Source organism: Pleurodeles waltl, chromosome 12 (genome assembly GCF_031143425.1).
Source record: "Pleurodeles waltl isolate 20211129_DDA chromosome 12, aPleWal1.hap1.20221129, whole genome shotgun sequence".
In the NCBI taxonomy this organism is placed as follows: domain Eukaryota; kingdom Metazoa; phylum Chordata; class Amphibia; order Caudata; family Salamandridae; genus Pleurodeles; species Pleurodeles waltl.
This window is the reverse complement of record NC_090451.1, coordinates 168,836,564-168,857,654: the sequence shown is the minus strand read 5'-3', so window position 1 is coordinate 168,857,654 and position 21,091 is coordinate 168,836,564. Positions and strand designations below refer to the sequence as shown.

At 45.2% G+C, this 21,091-nt stretch overlaps 1 protein-coding gene across 1 annotated transcript in view; it reads left to right on the top strand.

Moving 5' to 3' along the window:
* MLYCD (malonyl-CoA decarboxylase) overlaps positions 1–21,091 on the top strand; it is a 471,153-nt gene that overhangs the window by 223,262 nt on the left and 226,800 nt on the right. The window contains exon 3 of the mRNA XM_069216838.1: positions 8,755–8,911. Within this exon, the coding sequence (XP_069072939.1) occupies positions 8,755–8,911 (157 nt within the window). The remainder of the gene's footprint in view (positions 1–8,754; positions 8,912–21,091) is intronic.

The window sequence follows — 21,091 nt, the reverse complement described above, 5'->3', positions numbered from 1 at the left end:
ACATTGGTGATCTCCTCAGAAAGTACTTGGCTGACTGAGAACCAGAAGTATCGCCCACTGCCGCAGAAAACATTAATATGGAGTAATTAGATATTTTTTTGAAAAAGAAGTTCTAACAGATTATGTAATGATGTTAGTGAACTGAATTTCCTGGTGGGCTACTGCCCCCTTCAACCAACCTTTCAACTCTGGAGTTAACCACCCAGTACAACTCGACTATAACTACCATACTTGATCAATTAGCCCCTTTGAAACTGAAAAGAGTGAGAAACACACCATATAGAGCCTGGTTCAACAATGATCTCAATTTAGAAAGAAGAGAACTGAGAGCAGCGGAAAGGCTCTGGAGATCCAACCCTTTCACCACCCACCTGGAGCAACTCAGAAGAGTACAGAGAAGCTACAAAAAACACATATCCAACGAAAAAAACTCCTTCTTCCGCAATGCTCTAGACGGAGCCAAAAACCGCCCAAAGGAGCTCTTCAACTTTATCAAACAATAAACTACTAAATCTCCCCTGAACCCCTACCTGCAACCATAGACACTTGTGTCAATTTCGCTAATTTTTTTAACGATAAAATCACTGAGATTGAGCTTTCCCTAGTACTGGATTCCCCTCCTATCACAGAGCCCCCCCACCCTCCACCAACAATTTTATCTGTGTCCTGTCCCATCCCTCTCCGACAGCCCGCCCCTCAAAACTGAAATCTATCTCCCCAACCAGATGCAGCTGTCGACCCCCGCCAGCTGGATATCCTTCCAGCTCCTCCTGGTATTGGACATCTCCAAACTAGTGTCCACCTCCAAAACATCCTCACACCTAGCCGAACCTCTCCCTTCCTCCCTGGCAAAAAAACTCCACAAGTCCCTCTCCCCGACATGGACTAAGATCATCAACAGCTCCCTTCGGATGCCCCCTATCGCCGCTGTTGTTTGCACTGGCTATGGAGCCGTTGGCGGCGCGGGGGGGGGAGGGGGCCCTGGTATAGTGGCAGGGGACAAGAGACATCAAATAGCGTTGTATGCAGACGATCTATTGATTTTCCTAGACGATATACACAGAGACCTACCCCGGGCCCAACAGTTGCTTTCGCAGTTTGGTGAGCTTTCTGGTCTACGGGTGAATTGGGGTAAGACCGGCTTGTTTCCTTTGAATGCTACAGTAACGCCTCCATTAGAATTGGGAAATGTCCAGTGGGTTCCGAGATGCCTCTCATACTTGGGGGTCAAGGTTTTTCACTACCCACAGGATATAATCGACAGCAATATTGGAGGCGCACTGAGTTCTACCCGATCCAACATGGCTTTTTGGCAAACCTTGCCTTTATCTGTGGCGGGGAGGGTAGCCATCCTTAAGATGGTGGTACTGCCTCGTCTCCTGTACTATTTCACAGTCCTGCCGGTATGGGTTCCTAAGGCCATATTTACAGAACTGGAGACCATGGTCATAGCATTTATCTGGGGAGACAGTCGAAAGCGAGTTGCTCTGTCCAAACTTCAGAGGCGTTCAATAGATGGTGGCCTAGCAGTCCCGGATTTTGAGGCTTATTACTTGGCAGCGCAACTTCAATGGTTGGCACAATGGATATCCAGCAGGGCTGCAACAGGGTTGAGGGTTAAGGCGTTTACTCCCCCAGAAGCTAGATTATACGAACTGTTACTAGGGTACCCGAGTATGGGGAAGAATGACTCCCCTGAGTTTAAAGTCCTTGCGCGATGTTGGAGGAGATTTTTGCGTAAAATCAAAGTAAGGGCTCCTTACTCCCCGGACCTGCCCCTCATGTCCTTAAGGGCTTTACCTCATCGTGGAGACTGGGGCGGCCTCCGGTCCTGGGTGGAAGCTGGGATACAGTCGGTGGGAGCACTGTTTAGGGAGGGAACACTGATGTCGTTTGAAGCACTGCGGTCACAATTTAATCTACAGGGGGGACACTTTTTATTATTTGGCTCTGTGGCGGCTAGTATCAGAAAACATTGGTTAACAGGAACTGGGGGGCCCGCAACACAAACAACCTGTACATATTTGGTGACCTCTTCGGGGGCCTTCAGAGCAGTTTCTAACCTTTACAACAGAATTCGGGAGGATATGGCCACACCTTTGTCTCAGCTCAAATCGTCCTGGGAGGTAGACCTGGGCACAGCTATATCCGACGAGGATTGGGAGCGTACGCTTGGTGGTTTCCCTAAGATGACTCGCAATGCCAGATTTAAGCTGATTAATTTTTATGTCCTACATAGGGCTTATCTCACTCCTGAACGGATCAGCACATACTTTGGGGTGGAGGGATTGGGATGCCCGAGGTGCGGGTTGGAGAGGGCTGAATTTGGACATATGTTCTGGAACTGCCCGGTTGCGGAGGGATTTTGGGCAGGGGTGTGTAGACTGGTGTCTGGAGCGATGGGAAGAGAAGCCCCTTGCACGATAGGGCAATGTTTGCTAGGGTGGTTTCCACGCACGGCTAAGTACAAAATAACCAACAGATTCAGGGATCTGGCCTTCGTGTTGGCCAAGAGGGAAATAGCGATATCCTGGAAAAAGCCGATTGGACCAAGATTGTCCCAATGGTCCAGAGAGCTAATTAGATGGGCTGGATGTGAGAGCTCTGTCCTTCATAGTGAGGAGAGAAGGGGTAGATGGCCCCTGGGGGCGGCACAATGCTGGGATGCAATACTTGATTCCTTTAAAGAAGAAAGCCGGGTTGAACCAGTCCCCCTAAGCGAAGGGTGATAAGATGCCATTTTGAAACTGTCAATAGTCCCAACAAATAGTTGCAGTGCAAGATGACCCAGAGGTGAGATTCGAGGTGTAGGCTATTCGGAGAACCACGTACACGTTAAGAGCAGAGGGCTGACTCCTTCATATCACATCTACACACAAAACGACAATCTAGGCATACTACTAGTATCATCACTGGGGGGAGGGTACAGTTGGGGAGGTTGAGGGATGGGGAGTAGGGTAGATAACATGACAATAAGTAGAATGCTAGTTAAGTGGGAATGAGTGGGTTGGAGATCACTGGTCTTATGAGTATGTAAAAGTTGTTTTTTATTTTTTTTATTGCTATGTACTCACAAGTGTTGAATTTCCTACTTATTGCCGTTAAGAAATGCAATAAAATTTGTTTACAAAAAAATCAACAGCTCCCTTCAACCCGGCGTGATTCCTGACTGCCTCAAACTAGGCCAAATCATGCCTATTCTAAAGAAACCAGGAGCCGACCCCAACATCCTCCATAACTACAGACGAGTCTCCAACCTTCCCTTCCTTGCCAAAACACTAGAGAAATGTGTTCTCCAACAACTAACCCATCACATTGATAACAACAACCTCCTCAACCCTCTACAATCAGGCTTCCGAAAAGGTTGTAGCACAGAATCAGCCATCCTCAACATAGTAGATGACCTCCGCAACTCCCTTGACTCCGACCGATGCTGCCTTCTGATTCTCCTAGACCTAACAGCGGCCTTCGACACTGTCGACCACAAGCTCCTTCTGGACTCTCTCCAGAAGAGACTCCGCATTGAAGGTACAGTCCTCTGCTGGTTTTCCTCCTTCCTACAAAACCGAACGCAACAAGTAACAATACTCAACTCGACCTCGCCCACCTCATTAATTACCAGAGGTGTCCCCCAAGGATCTGTCCTCTCTCCCACACTCTTTTACATCTACATGGACCCTCTTACCACCATTCTCGCTCAAGCCAATATCCCCTTCCATCTCTATGCTGACGACACGCAACTTTATATTGAAATATCCTCTTTAGAAGATATCCACTACCTGAGCAACACCCTCAAAGAAGCCCACTGTTGGCTTTCCCATAACCATCTCAAACTAAACCAGAATAAGACGGAAATACTCTTCCTTTCGAAATATGACCAGCTCCCTCAGTTGCAAGAATGGCTAAAATCCATTGACGCTCTCACATGTATTCTCACCCCTTTCGAGCACGGTCAAGTCTCTCGGAATCACTCTGGACTCCAACCTGACTATGCAGGACCACATCAAGAAGAACGCGAACAATGCTTTCCACAGCCTTAAACTTCTGAACAATATCAAATCCTTCATTCCCCATTATGATCTCAAACAGGCCACACAAGCACTGGTACTCTCAAGACTAGACTATGGGGTCTCCATCCTTACCAGCACGGCCAAATCCCAACTTGCCCCTATGAGGTCCACTCTTCACGCAGCTGTCAGACTGGTGACAGGAATTTAAAAATATGACCACATCTCCCCGGCCCTGAAGAGTCTTAAATGGCTCCCAGTTGAGGCCCGTTGCTCGTTCCACACTGCATGCCTAACACACAAAGCCCTTCACACTGGTAAACCAGAATACCTCGCCAAAAAAACTCTTTAAAGCAGGTCAAACTAGATCAGTAAGAAGCTCAAACACCTTCCTCCTCCTCCTGCCAAAAAACAAAAGAAGCAAAAAACTCGGTCATGCTCCTTCTCAAACAACGCACAGAGAATCTGGAACTCCATACCATTTCACATCAGATCTAACCCTTCCCATCAGATCTTCAAGAAGCTACTTAAAGAATACCTCCCGAACCAACCTCCACGCCAAAAAGAATCTCTCACCCTCCACCCCACCACGCCGGATCGCTATCTTCTTGTCAATGAGAATCCCACTGTATAACAGGTCTGCAGTGGGATTCGTATGTTTTTCATGTGTTTCGTGTGTTGTAAAGCGCCCTGATACCCTCTGGGTCTTGCCAGCGCTATAGAAAACTTTCAGAATAAAAAAATTAAAAATAAAAATCATAGCCTTGAGAACAGCATGTACTTTATTTGTGAAAGTGTTGTTTGATCAATCAATCAATCAGTTTTTTTAAAGCTCGGCTACTCACCTGTGAGGGTCTCAAGGCTCTGTGGTGGTGGGGGGCCTCATCCGAAGAGCCATGTCTTGAGGTTCTTTCTGAAGATGGTGAGCAATGGGCTTTGTCTGAGGTGCAGGGGAGGTTGTTCCAGCTCTTTGCTGAGATGTAGGTGAAGGATCATCATCCTCCGGCGGTGGTTTTACGAATGCGAGGGATGGTGCCCAGGGCCAGCTGAGTGGAAGGATCTGGCGGGAGTGTGGAAGGAGATGCAGTGATTCAGGTAGCCTGGTCCTGCTTTTGTATGGCCTTGTACGGGTGGGTGAGTAGCTTGAAGGTGATTTGTTTCTCGACCGGGAGCCAGTGGAGGGTCCTCAGGTGTTGAGAGATATGTTCTCGGAGTGGGAGGTCCAGGATGAGTCTGGTGGCGGTGTTCTGGATGAATTGTAGTTTTTTGAAGTTTCTAGTCAAGGTGCCGGCATGGAGGGCGTTGCCGTAGTCTAGTTTGCTTACTTGTGACTAAGGAGTGAGTGACTGTCCTGCAGCAGTCTTCTGTGATCCATCTGAAGTTCTCCCAAAGTTTGTGGAGTGTGTGCCAGTAGGAAGAGGCGACTGAGTTTACCTGGCAGGTAATGGATAGGGAGGAGTCGAGGATGATGCTCAACTCCTCCCTAGGGGAAGTACTTTGAAATGCACCTCTATGTTTCCGTTACATTGAAACCTTCTTTTCAAGTATGACTATTTCTTATTCTGGTAATGGACGGAGTCCCGTGGACTCCCTTCTCCTCAATGTTTACTGCTCTCATGTTTGGCTTTACCATATTTCCCCGCAGGGAGACCTCTACCTTAACCTTTGGCTTCCTTCCTTTCCCAGTCGCGAAGTATGGATGTGGATTCAAGGGTGTTCTGTTGACCTGGTGTCTCCAGCAATTTGGTTTATATTCCACCTCTGCCTCACTCAATATACCAAACAATGGAAGGCTGTCCTAAACTCATACTTACTAAAGAAACCTTCACTTGATCCCAGGGTCATGGCTAATTTCTGTCCTCTTTCCTCCCCCATTTGTTTGCCAAGATGATTGAAACTTTGGTCAATATACCGCTAACCCACTACTTAGTCTCACCACCTGCTCCAACTATTGCTAAACAAAGCACAGTTGGGCTTACGCAGTGGCCTCACTAATGAGACTGTGTTGCCTAAAACCACAAAGGACATCAGAGGTATCATGGATGTAGGATGAGTGGCAGCACTGGTTTTGCTAGATCTGTCTGCAACCTTTGGTACCATCTCCCACTGCATCCTGCTCCATAAGTTGGTAACAAGTGGGCTATCTGGCAAAGTCTTTGTGTGGTTTTTATCCTTTTTACAGGAGTGGATAAAAACTGTTCCCCTAACTAACTTCAGGTCGTACCCTAAGTCCATTCTCACAGGGGTCCTTGGGAGCTCTGTTGTGAGCCCTGCACCCTTCAGTCTCTATGTGGCACTTCTGGCTTGCCTGATTGAGTCATTTGGCATTACATACTTGTGCCAATGACAAACAGTTGATTGTTGGATTGGTTTACAATTTCAGGGGATGTGGCTCATAGCCTCAGGAATTGTTCCCCTGAGGTTTCATGCTGAATGAGTTCAAACTCTGTATCGTTAAAAAGTTACAAAAGAGAAATAGTTTTCTTTAGTTCAGAAGCCAATTGGACACAGACTTGTGGGTTGAGACTTTGTGAGCATTGCCTTTGTACGAGTCTCATAATCTAGGAGTTATGATTGACATAGAGCTGTCCTATGCAGGACATTTTAAGACCATCTGCTCTACAGGTTTGCAGTTGCAGAGTGTTACTAAAAACTATCTTTACAAGGAAAGACCTAATATAAGCTCTAATTTTGTCTAGTATAGACTACTGCAACTCTGTGTTCATGGGATTACCTAAATATCTTCTAAAAGAGTACAGCTGCTACAGAATTGTGCAGCAAGTTTGGTCCTGGGTTTAAAGAAAATATTAATCCAGCGAGCTCACTAAACTAAACTGGGCCTGGCCACCAAATATGCCGCTTCATAGAACAAACTGTAAGCCTGGTCACAAAACCTACATATCTTCTATGTTCATTTGGGATCAGCCTTCCCATATACTCACAACAGGATTAGGAAGATTTTCCCTGGCTGTGGTGGCTGCTAAATCCTGGAACTTTCTATCACCATCCCTGCATGCCCAACATAATCTGAGTATCCTTAGGAAACAGCTAAAATCCATTTTGATTTCAAATTCTATTTATTACTCTGAGGGTAAACGGGACTGATGCTGTCTGCTATTCTCCCTCCCTAATAGCACCAGGACACATTTTAAACTAGCTGCTGGGCTCTACAAATTCCTTTAATCAATTTTGAAGGCACGCCAGCACATATGTGCGTGCCTACAAAATGATGAGGTCACGCTTTTTTCTTTTTATTTACCAATCCAATTCCAATCTGCAAATAAAATGAAAAAAATTTGTTTTTATTTGGAAAGAAGGTAGTAAAAGCAATATGGGCGGCGGCGTGGACGCAACACTGGGATAAAGCGGGTGGGGAAGGGAACATGCGTGCGCAAGCAACACATTGTCCTGGTGAGGTCTAAAGCACCATGGGGGACGGAAGCAACACAGAGTATGAGGGTGGGGGGAAGGGACAGGGGTGGGAGTGTGGAAGCAACAATAGGGGCTGGTGGGAATGAAGATACACGAGGATCTGAGAGCAACACCGATGGTGTGGTTGGGGGAAGAAGCATCATGGAGAATGAAGGAGAGCACTTGTGGAATACTTTAACAAAAAGTAAAAAGCTAGCGCCTGAAAATCAAGAAGTCTAAGGACATACTAATTTGTCCATGCTGCAGGAGAGGGATATAAACAAAAAGAGGAAGAAAGCCCATGCTCTAATGAATAAAAAATAGAGCAAATGTGAGTGACAATGAAACCAACCAATGGTAAGCAATGGCTGAGGTCTAATCCTACTGTATGCTAATAGATTTTACTACTGAATATCGACATCAACTGTATCATGGAACAAGAATATCGAGGATAGAATATTGATTTATAAAATATCAAAAGGTAAATGGATATAGGGAAATATAGATTTACTATTCCTACCTCTACATCTGCGTACCTTGACCCTATTGGTAACTTGTAGGTACACATTTGTGGAATTAGGTATAGAAAATCTAGACTGTTTTACCTGTTGATATCTTATTTTCAAAATTCTGTCCTCAGTATTGTGGTTTCGATATTCACGAGGCACACCAGGCTAACAATAGGTCTCGCAACAGACAGTGCAGGGATTTCTTTTGGGGGGACCTGAAAAGCTGTTGGCAGAACCCACAAAATCCTAACTCGCCAAGGTGCCAAAACATCTTGTTAATGTCCTGCTCCTTCATACTGTCTGGCCAATGTACCTCAGCACCTGTCCCTCAGTCTGCATTATTGATATTGCAATCCAGTCCTGCTTCCTCTGTATTTCTGTGTTCTTTATTCCTTCCTATCGCAGTGCAGGTTTCCTTTTCAAGCCAGAAGAGCGTTGCATGTAAAAAGCTCTTGCTGGTCCTTTCGAGTGCGTTCTTTTTGTACAGCCACTATTTGTTTTTAATAGACTAGTGTTTTCAATTAAGAAGTTCTCTGAACAGTTACCTTTTATGAGTTACTTAAGAATAGTTGCTATTCAAACTGATACAGTATGAGGAATAGAAGCAGAAACCTTTTGCCTTCATGACTGTGTTCTGGTTCTTGGTGATCTTTCCTAAATCCATTGTTTGCACACATATGCTTTTGCTAGTTATTGGTTAAATGGGTTCTGTTGACTGGTCAAAAGTACTATGTCAGAAGTCTATTTCTATTGTTTGTACTGTGGCATAATTAAGCTGACTGCTCGAGAGCTGCATTGTACCCAAACTGTTGTCATCTTTTGTTCAGGTCTGAAGCCGTGCATCCTGTCAGAAACTGGACTGATATGAAGCGACGTGTTGGCCCATACAGGAGGTGTTATGTCTTTACTCACAGTGCAATGCCTGGAGAACCGTTAATAATTCTACACGTTGCTCTCACCAGCAAAATCTCCAGTAACGTTCAGGTACAAATACATTGATGTATGGATAGTGGAAACAAAACTATAGTCTCAGGAGATGAAGGATAACCTTGTGATCTGTAAATCTCAGAGGTAAAGGCCCAATCCTGTAGAGGGTGATGTTCTTTCAGGAATCTTTGAGTATGATCTCCGGTAACTTTGTTTTTAAGCTAACCAACTTAGAGACCAGACCCTTATATTAAAGCAGGAGTAGACATCTATCTCTCCTCTTACTCATTATAACGTCTGAAAGTTGTAGAGGGATAGCACAGAATATTTTGTTCTTGAAGGGTTGAGTAAAGAAGTGTCCTAGCTTGAATGTAGCATCATATTTCAAGGCACGTTCCCTGACTGTTTTTATTTTGCTACTTTTTTTCCTCAGTTCATGTGGAGGAGCAGGTTGGGGGGTGAGGGTGAGAAGCTTACAACAACATTCAAGTGGTAAAAGTCCAACATTTGTAGCCATGAATAAAGGGTGTGTGCATGGAGTTTGCAGGATGTTGTTAACAATGTTTTCTACTTATTTGCTAAGTTTTCTTTTTTGTATTAATTGTCATGTTACATCTACTCCAGCAGTATATTTGAGAAGCAACACATTTGCATACCTTCTTTGGTTGTGCTAAAGTTGGTGGGTTAGCCATGAAGTTTTTGCAATGCTTATGGGCATGTCATAGTGTACTATGTTTTGCTTTAAGTGCTGCCCCAACCTTCAAACTCCCCATCCCCAAGTGCTAATTCCTTTTTAGGGTCGAGCTCAAAGCGCTCTGTCCCTGGTGTAATCCCTCTATGGGCTTGTAACCTCTCCCATGTCACTCCCATCAGTTTGGTTGGTTCGTAGGTTTGTCTTTTAAAATTCACTCGATTTCATTAGTGAAAGGCATGGATATGTCATGCCTTTTCCGATGTTCAGCTCTTCTCAAGCGCATCGACCAACTACTGAAAACATACGAGGCTTTTCCGTATGGTTTCTGGATTACTTTTACTCTTTATTTCGCAGCGCGATCTCACTGGGCAGTAGTCGAGCACTTTGCATGACATCAACCCTGTTACATGAATAATTGCACTTTTGCCGGTTTCATAGATAATTGCACTTTTGCTGATAAATTTCACTGCAAGCAAACTTCTGTTTCCTTTTGTGTGTCTGCTTTGCGCTGATGGCGGCCGTCGGCCCACTTATGTAAAACTCTTCTCAGTTTATGTGGCAAGAAAAGTCCAGTTAGTTATGTGAAACTGTTTTGCTTTTCATTTTCAATTTATGTGGCAAGAAGAGTCCGCTAGGAGTTTACAATGCTAATAGCTCTAACACTAGCAAAAACGAGACCCATTGCATTGCAAATGCTTGTTATATTTGTGGCAGTTCAGAATTAAACCTTCATAACGTTTTTCCACAAAAGGCATCCAGGTAAGCTGTGTCCTTTTTTCCCACAATTTGGGAATTCCAAATGTATTCTCCTGATATTTGTTTGGAAAAATAGGAACAAGGTGATGTGCAAGAAAATATGTTGTTTGTTCCAGAAATTGCATCAAGAAAATGTTGCCATGCTAGGATCATCATCTTCCCAGCTTTCAGGATCCCGCAGAGCTGTAAAAAATAAATCATTTTTTCACCAGTGTTTGTCATTTTCTAAGTGCTAGTCAATATTTTGTATTTTTGCAGTTGATTTCTACTTGTAGCTTGTGCGGGAAAGGAGGTGTAAAACTCATTGGTGAACAAGGAAAACTGTACTGAAAAGTAGACGAAATTCTGAATTCAGTAAAAGGTAATTTGTGTAAATGATGAAGGAGTTTCCAAAGAAATTAATCACTAAAATCAAAAACCAATGAAATTTAGTTGGGACAGAAACAGACACAGGTTACAATGTTTTTTTCTGCAATTGTTTGCGCTGGCCTATTTTAGATCCGACAGGGCCTTGTGGTCTCAGTATGTAGTGATGAGACGTGAAATCTAGCTGCATTTTAGCATTCTTTTTGTATACATTATGCATCCATTTGTAAAGTAAAAGCTAATAATCGAAAAGTAAGTAGGAAGGAAAACTATGCATTTTGTTTTTAATGGGCCTAACTAACTGAGTTTACAAAGGGGTAAGTGGTGTGAATCTGGATTCAGATTTACCACTAACATTCTGCAATTAAGAGGGCAGTTTGCAAAATGTTTTTTTTCTACGCTGGTATACATTTGGAGGCAAGTTTTCAATTTAAGTTCAGTTAATAATAAGAAATGCTCTACTGTTCTGTGTTCTCACTCTTCTTCCAATATTAACAATACCTCATTTGTCTGGCTGGGCCAGTCACCCTCAACAGGAAAGGCCCCAATTGCAATGTGGAGTTATCAACATTTTTCCTCGGAATTCCAGTCTTTCTGATGATGTGGGTACCTGCAGGATTTGGATGAAGGGTTAGCTGCCACCAAGGGAACCCTGCCAACCCTAAACCTTTATTGAATCCTAGACAACAGGGGGAGTCAAGGGTAAATCAAAAATTCTATACACCGTTCCAAAAAGGTGTTAATTGCAAAATTATAGTTCTATGTTCAGATTGGTTGGAAATCAATTATTTCGAAGCAAGTGCCCTCACTCACCTTTCGGTGACATGCTTCATCATAGGGCCATGCTCCTCGTCAGGCCGGCACTGCAATGCCTGACGGGCCCCACAGGGGGGCTCTTTGCCGGAGATCTTTTGCAAATGATAAACAGCCGGTCAAAAAACTAATCTAGGATTGGTATGAAGGTAGTTAAAAATGACTAGAGGTAGAATACAATTTATTAGGATCTTAGAACCTCTGACATGATTAAAAACAGTGTGAGGGGAGATAATAAAACGATGTTTAAACTCCCCAATAAGCCAAAAAGTAATCACTAGGTCTCTCAATAGGGAGTATAGTGAAAGTAGACACAGGGTCCCCTGTGTTACTTTAAGTAATAGGTCAACATGTTTCTCGCTAGTTAGTCAAAAATGATCTAGTGCGATTCATCAGGACCATGTCACGTACCTAATCCTTAAGCAATTAGAAACCCATAATAGGGAATATATGTTTAACAATCAAGGGTAGTCTGGTTTACATAGATCTCATCACTTGTTCCTACTGAATGCTATGCAAACTTTAGACTGGTTAAAGTTACAGATTTTCCTCTCAGTTCTGAGAAGAAAACTCCCTGCATCTGAAGGACACGAAGAAAGTCCTACCACCAGGCGTTCCCACACTGTTCCCTGTAAAGGATATCCCACTTATTTTGCTGGGCAATCACTAGCAACGGAAATGGATGTAAACTGTGATCATATGAAGCCAATATGCTGTCACTGTTTTGGTCTGTTCTTATCTCATGCAGTAGGCTCACCCACACATGTGGGGTGTGGGTTTCAACGGGAGAAGTATGAAAATGCAGGATTGTAAGCTTTTTTCCACTCCCTCTATATTCCTAAGTTTTTCTAACACATAGGTGTGTGGAAATATAATTTTGGAGTGCCATTTGAGCAGCAAAACATGCATGGATGTATGTAGTGCACAACACACCACACTCCCCTACACATCTATATCTTAGAAATATGTGTGGTTGGTAGGTGTCCCTGGATGATGACTAACCCTGGACTGAAATACTCCAGCCACACCCTATGTGAGGTTACTGTTGACTGCATTTGGATGCAGTGTGAAACCGTTCCTCTCCCATACAGAAAAAACATACATGCATGACAGGTACAAAAAATTGTCGTGGGAAGGGTGAATGGTGTAACATTGCTCATTGACAGGCAACATGACACTTCATTGTTGTGTGAGGTTCTGTTTTCTTGACTGTGCGACAGAAGTGTAGAAAGGTAAACCCTCCCCCATGCAGTGTGCCATGCTTCATCAGATCCTCCCATCTCAGACTGCATAATTTTTTTGTATTTCCTGACCTTTGTATAGCGGACAAATGCCATGAGCGTGGAGAGTTTACAGATGGACAAATGCGTGGTTGGTGCAGTGTGTGTGTAGTATGATCTATATGAGTAGTCAGGTATATAGTGATCTGTGTGTCACTTCTCCCTTACCCATCTGCCCTCTATCTATATGATATCATTATTGTTAGAAATGGGGTCTCTAGTTGGCAGTGGTATACACCCTTGCCGAAATAGGGACCACAATCCTAGTCAGGTTATTCACAACACAATCCAAATTATCCTGTGCCCACCCTCTAGTAGCTTGGGACTGAACAGTCAGGCTTCACTTAGAAGGCAATGTGTAAAGTGTTTGTGCAATAATTCATACAGTAACACAGTAAAAACACCACAAAAATACACCATACAGGTTTAGAAAAATAGATAATATTTATCTGAATAAAATAAGGTTGAAACAATGAACATCCACTTTACACAAGCAGAGTTATGCATTTTTGAAGATAAATTCCCAATAAAGGGCTTAGAAACACAATAGCTTCAACTGGGGCTATCATGGTGTTGTTGACAGAGTCCTTCCCAATAATCCAGCGCCACAGGCGCCGGTCACAGAGTCGCAGGGACCCCCAGGTACAGTACTTTTTGAAAACGAAGAAGCAAAGACGTTTAACAGAGTCTGGGAGATGAGACATCGCTGGGGCCAGTGTGGCGTTAGTCCCTTAGTGTCCAGGGAAATGAGGTGTCAGTTCCGCACTGTGTGGCAGGTGGAGGCAAGGCTTCGGTTCTGTCTGGTGGCAAAGGGAGCTGGTGCGGCATTGGTGGTGAATTGTCAGTCCTTTTTTGACCCGGCAGGGTCGATGGATCCAGTCGGTCAAGACGTGGTGTCGACTTTGCGGCATTGGGATGACCCTGCGTGACGTCAGCTGTGTCGGGGCAACGTCAGACTTACGTTGCAGGCCGCAGTCATTGTGTGCAGCGATCTCCATGGAGTGGGAGCAGGCGGCGGCATCACTGCTGGAATTGCTGAAGTCGGAAAACTAGCTAAAAGCTAGTGGGTGAAGTCTTTGCTGTCCATGAAACTTCAAAACAGGAGGCAAGCTTAATCCAAGCCCTTGGAGCGCACTTTTGGGGAAGGCAGAGTCCAGCAGGGCAACAGCAGGGCAGCAGTCCTTATCAAAAAAGCAGTCCAGATGAGTCATTTGAGCAGCCAGGCAGCTCCTCTGACAGAGCTCTATCCAGAAGTGTCTGATTTGGTGGGGTCAGAGACCCAGTTTATATACCCAAAAATGCCTTTGAAGTGGGGAAAACTGCAAAGAGTGGTTTTGAAGTGCACGAGTTCCCCTTTCAGTTCATTCCTGTCTGCCAGGATCCCTGGTGGGGGGTTATCAGTCCTCTGTGTGAGGGCAGGCCACTGGCCTTTGAAATGTAAGTGTGAGCCCCTCCACCCTTCCATCCCAGGAAGAGGCTTTCAGTATGTAGATGAATGCAGATGTGACTGAGGGTCCTCTGTTTATGGTTGTCTGGGTGGAATGCACAAGGGGAGCTGTCAATCAGCACAGACCAGAGGTGGATTGGAGGCAGGCTGTAAGGCACAGATGACAGTAAGTGCAGATAAATGCCCACTGTCTAAAATTGGCATTTCTAAAATAGCAATATTAAATCCAACTTCACCAGTAAGCAGGATTTTCTATTACCAGTCTGGCAATACCAAAAAAGACACGGCAACTACTTTCAGATCAGAATCTACCACTTAAGAGTATATGAGGGCAGTTCTAATGCTAGTCCATGAGAGGAGCAGGCCTCTCAGTAGTGGAAAACGAATTTAGGGGTTTTTCACTACCAGGACATGTAAAACACATAGGTACGTGTCCTGCCTTTTACCTACATAGCACCCTGTTCTATGGTTTACCTAGGGCCTACCTTAGGGAACTTATATGTAGAAAAAGGGGAGTTTAAGGCTTGGCAAGTAATTTTAAATGCCAAGTCAAAGTGGCAGTGAAACTGCACACACAGGACTTGAAATGGCAGGCCTGAGACATAGTTATGGGGATACCTATGTTGGTGGCGCAATCAGTGCTTCAGGCCCACTAGTAGCATTTAATTTAGAGGCCCCGGGCACAGGTAGTGCACTTTACTAGGGACTTACAGGTAAATTAAATATGCCAATTGGGTAGGAACTAATGTTACCATGTTAAGAGGAGAGAGCATATGCACTTTAGCACTGGACAGCAATGGTAAAGTGTGTAGAGTCCTAAAATCAGCAAAAACAATCTCAGAAAAGTGGAGGGAGGCAGGCAAAAAGTTGGGGGATGACTACCTTAAGGCTGTCAGGTCTAACATTTACTAAAACAAGTCTAAGATAGGCTTTGTCTGCCTCTTTATAACTCTGTCTCAGTTTGAGCCCTTTCTGATATTGTGTGAGTGGCCAGGTGAATCTTTACTAACATCTTCCCATGGAAGCCTGCTTAGGCTCAGGAGAACTTGTCTTTTGTGTGCCTTTAGAATGCTCACTGGGCTTAGCAGGAGCTCTTCTTGAGGTGGAATTTGGCACCTGACTGGCAGTGTGACTGCCAAAAATGCAGTCAGCATCTTCCAAATACTGCCACTGCATGGTAGTAAGTTGGGGGTGTGCAAGGATATTCTGTTGACTGAGAGTGTGACTGCCAAAAATGCAGTCAACAACTGCCAAATACTTGTGCCCCTACATGGTAGTAAGTTGGAGGTGTACAAGTGTAGGAAAGTACCATCTTGCCTGGCATGTTACCCCCATTTTTCACTGTATATATGTTGTTTTAGTTGTATGTGTCACTGGGACCCTGCTAGTCATGGCCCCAGTGCTCATAAGTGTGCCTAAATGTGTTACCTGTGTTATGACTAACTGTCTCACTGAGGCTCTGCTAATCAGAACCTCAGTGGTTATGCTCTCTCATTTCTTTCAAATTGTCACTAACAGGCTAGTGACCAATTTTACCAATTTACATTGGCTTACTGGAACACCCTTATAATTCCCTAGTATATGATACTGAGGTACCCAGGGTATTGGGGTTCCAGGAGATCCCTATGGGCTGCAGCATTTCTTTTACCACCCATAGGGAGCTCTGACAATTCTTACACAGGCCTGCCACTGCAGCCTGAGTGAAATAACGTCCACGTTATTTCACAGCCATTTTACACTGCACTTAAGTAACTTATAAGTCACCTATATGTCTAACCTTTACCTGGTAAAGGTTGGGTGCTAAGTTACTTAGTGTGTGGGCACCCTGGCACTAGCCAAGGTGCCCCCACATTGTTCAGGGCCAATTCCCCGGACTTTGTGAGTGCGGGGACACCATTACACGCGTGCACTACATATAGGTCACTCCCTATAAGTAGCTTCACAATGGTAACTCCGAATATGGCCATGTAATATGTCTATGATCATGGAATTGCCCCCTCTATACCATCCTGGCATAGTTGGCACAATCCCATGATCCCAGTGGTCTGTAGCACAGACCCTGGTTCTGCCAAACTGCCTTTCCCGGGGTTTCACTGCAGCTGCTGCTGCTGCCAACCCCTCAGACAGGCATCTGCCCTCCTGGGGTCCAGCCAGGCCTGGCCCAGGATGGCAGAACAAAGGACTTCCTCTGAGAGAGGGTGTTACACCCTCTCCCTTTGGAAAATGGTGTGAAGGCAGGGGAGGAGTAGCCTCCCCCAGCATCTGGAAATGCTTTCATGGGCACATTTGGTGCCCATTTCTGCATAAGCCAGTCTACACCGGTTCAGGGACCCCTTAGCCCTGCTCTGGCGCGAAACTGGACAAAGGAAAGGGAGTGACCACTCCCCTGACCTGTACCTCCCCTGGGAGGTGCCCAGAGCTCCTCCAGTGTGCTCCAGACCACTGCCATCTTGGAAACAGAGGTGCTGCTGGCACACTGGACTGCTCTGAGTTGCCAGTGCCATCAGGTGACGTCAGAGACTCCTCCTGATAGGCTCCTTCAGGTGTTGCTAGCCTATCCTCTCTCCTAGGTAGCCAAACCCTCTTTTCTGGCTATTTAGGGTCTCTGTCTCTTGGGATTCCTTAGATAACGAATGCAAGAGCTCATCCGAGTTCCTCTGCATCTCTCTCTTCACCTTCTGCCAAGGAATCGACTGCTGACCGCGCTGGAAGCCTGCAAAACTGCAACATAGTAGCAAAGACGACTACTGCAACGCTGTAACGCTGATCCTGCCGCCTTCTCGACTGTTTTCCTGGTGGTGCATGCTGTGGGGGTAGTCTGCCTCCTCTCTGCACTAGAAGCTCCGAAGAAATCTCCTGTGGGTCGACGGAATCGTCCCCCTGCAACCGCAGGCACCAAAGAACTGCATCACCGGTACCTTGGGTCTCCTCTCAGCACGACGAGCGAGGTCCCTTGAATCCAGCAACTCTGTCCAAGTGACTCCCACAGTCCAGTGACTCTTCAGTCCAAGTTTGGTGGAGGTAAGTCCTTGCCTCCCCACGCCAGACTGCATTGTTGGAAACCGCGACTTTTGCAGCTACTCCGGCCTCCGTGCACTTCCGGCGGAAATACTTTGTGCACAGTCCAGCCTGGGTCCACGGCACTCTAACCTGCATTGCACGACCTTCTAAGTTGTTCTCCGGCGACGTGGGACTCCTCTGTGCGAATTCGGGTGAGCACCGTTTCATGCATCCTCATAGTGCCTGTTTCTGGCACTTCTGCGGGTGCTGCCTGCTGCTGAGAGGGCTCCTTGTCTTGCTCGACGTCCCCTCTGTCTCCTGAAGCAATTTGCGACATCCTGGTCCCTCCTGGGCCACAGCAGCATCCAAAAACCCTTACCGCATGATTTGCAGCTAGCAAGACTTGTTGGCGGTCTTTCGGCGGGAAAACACTTCTGCACGACTCTCCACGGCTTGAGGGATCCGTCCTCCAAAGGGGAAGTCTCTAGCCCTTGTCGTTCTTGCAGAAACCTACGCTTCTACTGTCCAGTAGCAGCATCTTTGCACCCACAGCTGGCATTTCCTGGGCATCTGCCCATCTCCGACTTGCTTGTGACTTTTGGACTTGGTCCCCTTGTTCCACAGGTACCCTCGACTGGAAATCCATTGTTGTTGCATTGTTGGTTTGTGTCTTTCCTGCAGAATTCCCCTATCACGACTTCTATGTGTTTGGGGAACTTTAGTGCACTTTGCACTCACTTTTCAGGGTCTTGGGGTGGGCTATTTTTCTAACCCTTACTCTTTTCTAATAGTCCCAGCGACCCTCTACAAGGTCACATAGGTTTGGGGTCCATTCGTGATTCACATTCCACTTTTGGAGTATATGGTTTGTGTTGCCCCTATCCCTATGTGTCTCCATTGCATCCTATGGTAACTATACATTGTTTGCACTGTTTTCTAATACTATTACTGCATATTTTGGTATTGTGTACATATATCTTGTGTATATTTGCTATCCTCATACTGAGGGTACTCACTGAGATACTTTTGGCATATTGTCATAAAAATAAAGTACCTTTATTTTTAGTATATCTGTGTATTGTGTTTTCTTATGATATTGTGCATATGACACTAAGTGGTACTGTAGGAGCTTCACTCGTCTCCTAGTTCAGCCTAAGCTGCTCTGCTAAGCTACCATTATCTATCAGCCTATGCTGCTAGACACCCTATACACTAATAAGGGATAACTGGGCCTGGTGCAAGGTGCAAGTACCCCTAGGTACTCACTACAAACCAGTCCAGCCTCCTACATTGGTTGTGCAGCGGTGGGATAAGTGCTTTGAGACTACTTACCACTCTTGTCATTGTACTTTTCATAAGAGAAAAATATACAAAACAAGTTCAGTGTATGTACACATAACTAAAAAGTTTTGCATTTCCTCTTTTCACTCTTTTCTAAAGTGCTGAAAAGTACTTCTAAACTTTCTAAAAGTTCTTAAAAGTTTAAAAAGTTTTTTTCTGTCTTTCTAAAAGCTCTAAAAACTTTTTTATCACTTTTTCTGTCACTTAAACTCTTTCTAAAATGTCTGGCACAGGCCAAAATGTTGATCTGTCCAAACTTGCATATGACCCCCTTAGCTGGAAAGGAGCAAGGAGTCTCTGTGTAGAAAGAGGTTTGAGTGTAGGGAAGAATCCTTCCTTGGAATTGTTACTTAACATGCTTAGAGAACAAGATAAGGCTAAAAGTGCCCCATCTGTTGAAAAAGTAGCTAATGGTTCCCAATCTGATCCAGCGACTCCCCCAGGAAAAGATTCAGGAAAGAAACTTCTTAGCCTGCCCATTACTAGACAGTCTAGCATAGTTGGTACTGAGGTGGAGTCACATCATACAGATGGTGTGCTCTCACATTACACTGTCAGCCAAGCTGTTAGGGTGCCCTCTGTAAGGGACAGGTCTCCTTCTGTTCATTCTCATCATACTTCTGTGTCTAGGAATGTCCCTCCCACCCACCCTGATGACAGATTGTTAGAAAGGGAGCTCAATAGATTGAGAGTGGAACAAACCAGACTGAAGCTCAAGAAGCAACAGCTGGATTTGGATAGACAGTCCTTAGAAGTAGAGAAGGAGAGACAGAAACTGGGTTTAGAAACCCATGGTGGCAGCAGCAGTATTCCCAATAGTCATCCTGCAAAAGAGCATGATTCTAGGAATCTGCACAAGATAGTTCCCCCTTATAAGGAGGGGGATGACATTAACAAGTGGTTTGCTATACTTGAGAGGGCCTGTGTTGTACAGGATGTCCCTCAAAGGCAGTGGGCTGCTATCCTATGGCTATCATTTAGTGGAAAAGGTAGGGATAGGCTCCTTACTGTGAAAGAAAGTGATGCCAATAATTTTACAGTTCTTAAGAATGCACTCCTGGATGGTTATGGCTTAACCACTGAACAATACAGGATAAAGTTCAGAGAGACCAAAAAGGAGTCTTCACAAGACTGGGTTGATTTCATTGACCATTCAGTGAAGGCCTTGGAGGGGTGGTTACATGGCAGTAAAGTTACTGATTATGACAGCCTGTATAACTTGATCCTGAGAGAGCATATTCTTAATAATTGTGTGTCTGATTTGTTGCACCAGTACTTGGTGGACTCTGATCTGACCTCTCCCCAAGAATTGGGAAAGAAGGCAGACAAATGGGTCAGAACAAGGGTGAACAGAAAAGTTCATACAGGGGGTGACAAAGATGGCAACAAGAAGAAGGATGGGAAGTCTTCTGACAAGGGTGGGGACAAATCTAAAAATGAGTCTTCATCAGGCCCACAAAAACACTCTGGTGGGGGTGGTGGGCCCAAATCCTCTTCTAATCAAAACAAAGAAAAGAAACCATGGTGCTATTTATGTAAAATAAAAGGCAATTGGACAACAGATCCCATTTGTCCAAAGAAAAGCACCAAGCCTCCTACCACTACAACCCCTACTGCTACACCTAGTGTCCCTACTAATAGCAGTGGTGGTGGGAGCAAACCTACTAATAGCCAATCCAAGGGAGTAGCTGGGCTCACTTTTGGTAATTTAGTTGGGGTTGGTCTGATTAGGGAGACCACAGAGGCTGTGTTAGTCTCTGAGGGGGCTATTGATTTAGCCATCTTGGTTGCTTGTCCCCTTAACATGGATAAGTACAAGCAACTACCCCTAATAAATGGTGTTGAGGTTCAGGCCTACAGGGACATTGGAGCCAGTGTGACTATGGTCATAGAGAAACTGGTCCACCCTCAACAACACCTACTTGGTCACCAGTACCAAGTAACCGATGCTCACAACAACACACTTAGCCACCCCATGGCTGTTGTAAATCTCAACTGGGGGGGGGGGGTTACTGGTCCAAAGAAAGTTGTGGTAGCTTCAGATTTACCTGTAGACTGTCTATTAGGGAATGATTTGGAGACATCAGCTTGGTCAGATGTGGAGTTGGAGGCCCATGCAGCAATGCTGGGCATCCCAGGGCATATTTTTGCTTTAACCAGGGCTCAGGCCAAAAAGCAAAAAGGACAGGGTGACTTGGATCCTGGAACAATGGACCAAGTGCTCCCTAAAGCTAGGGCTAGTAGAAGTAAAGCACTTCCTACTATCCCTCCCTCTACAGTGGATTCTACTTCTGAGGAAGAAGAATTTCCACCCTGTGCAGAACCTACACCAGAGGAGCTGGAAGCAGACACTGCTGAGCTTTTGGGTGATGGGGGGCCTGCCAGGGAGGAGCTGAGTGTGGCACAGCATACCTGTCCCACACTAGAGGGTCTAAGACAGCAAGCTGTCAAACAGGCTAATGGGAATGTCAGTGACTCTCACAGAGTTTACTGGGAGGACAACCTCTTGTACACTGAAGCAAGGGATCCTAAACCTGGAA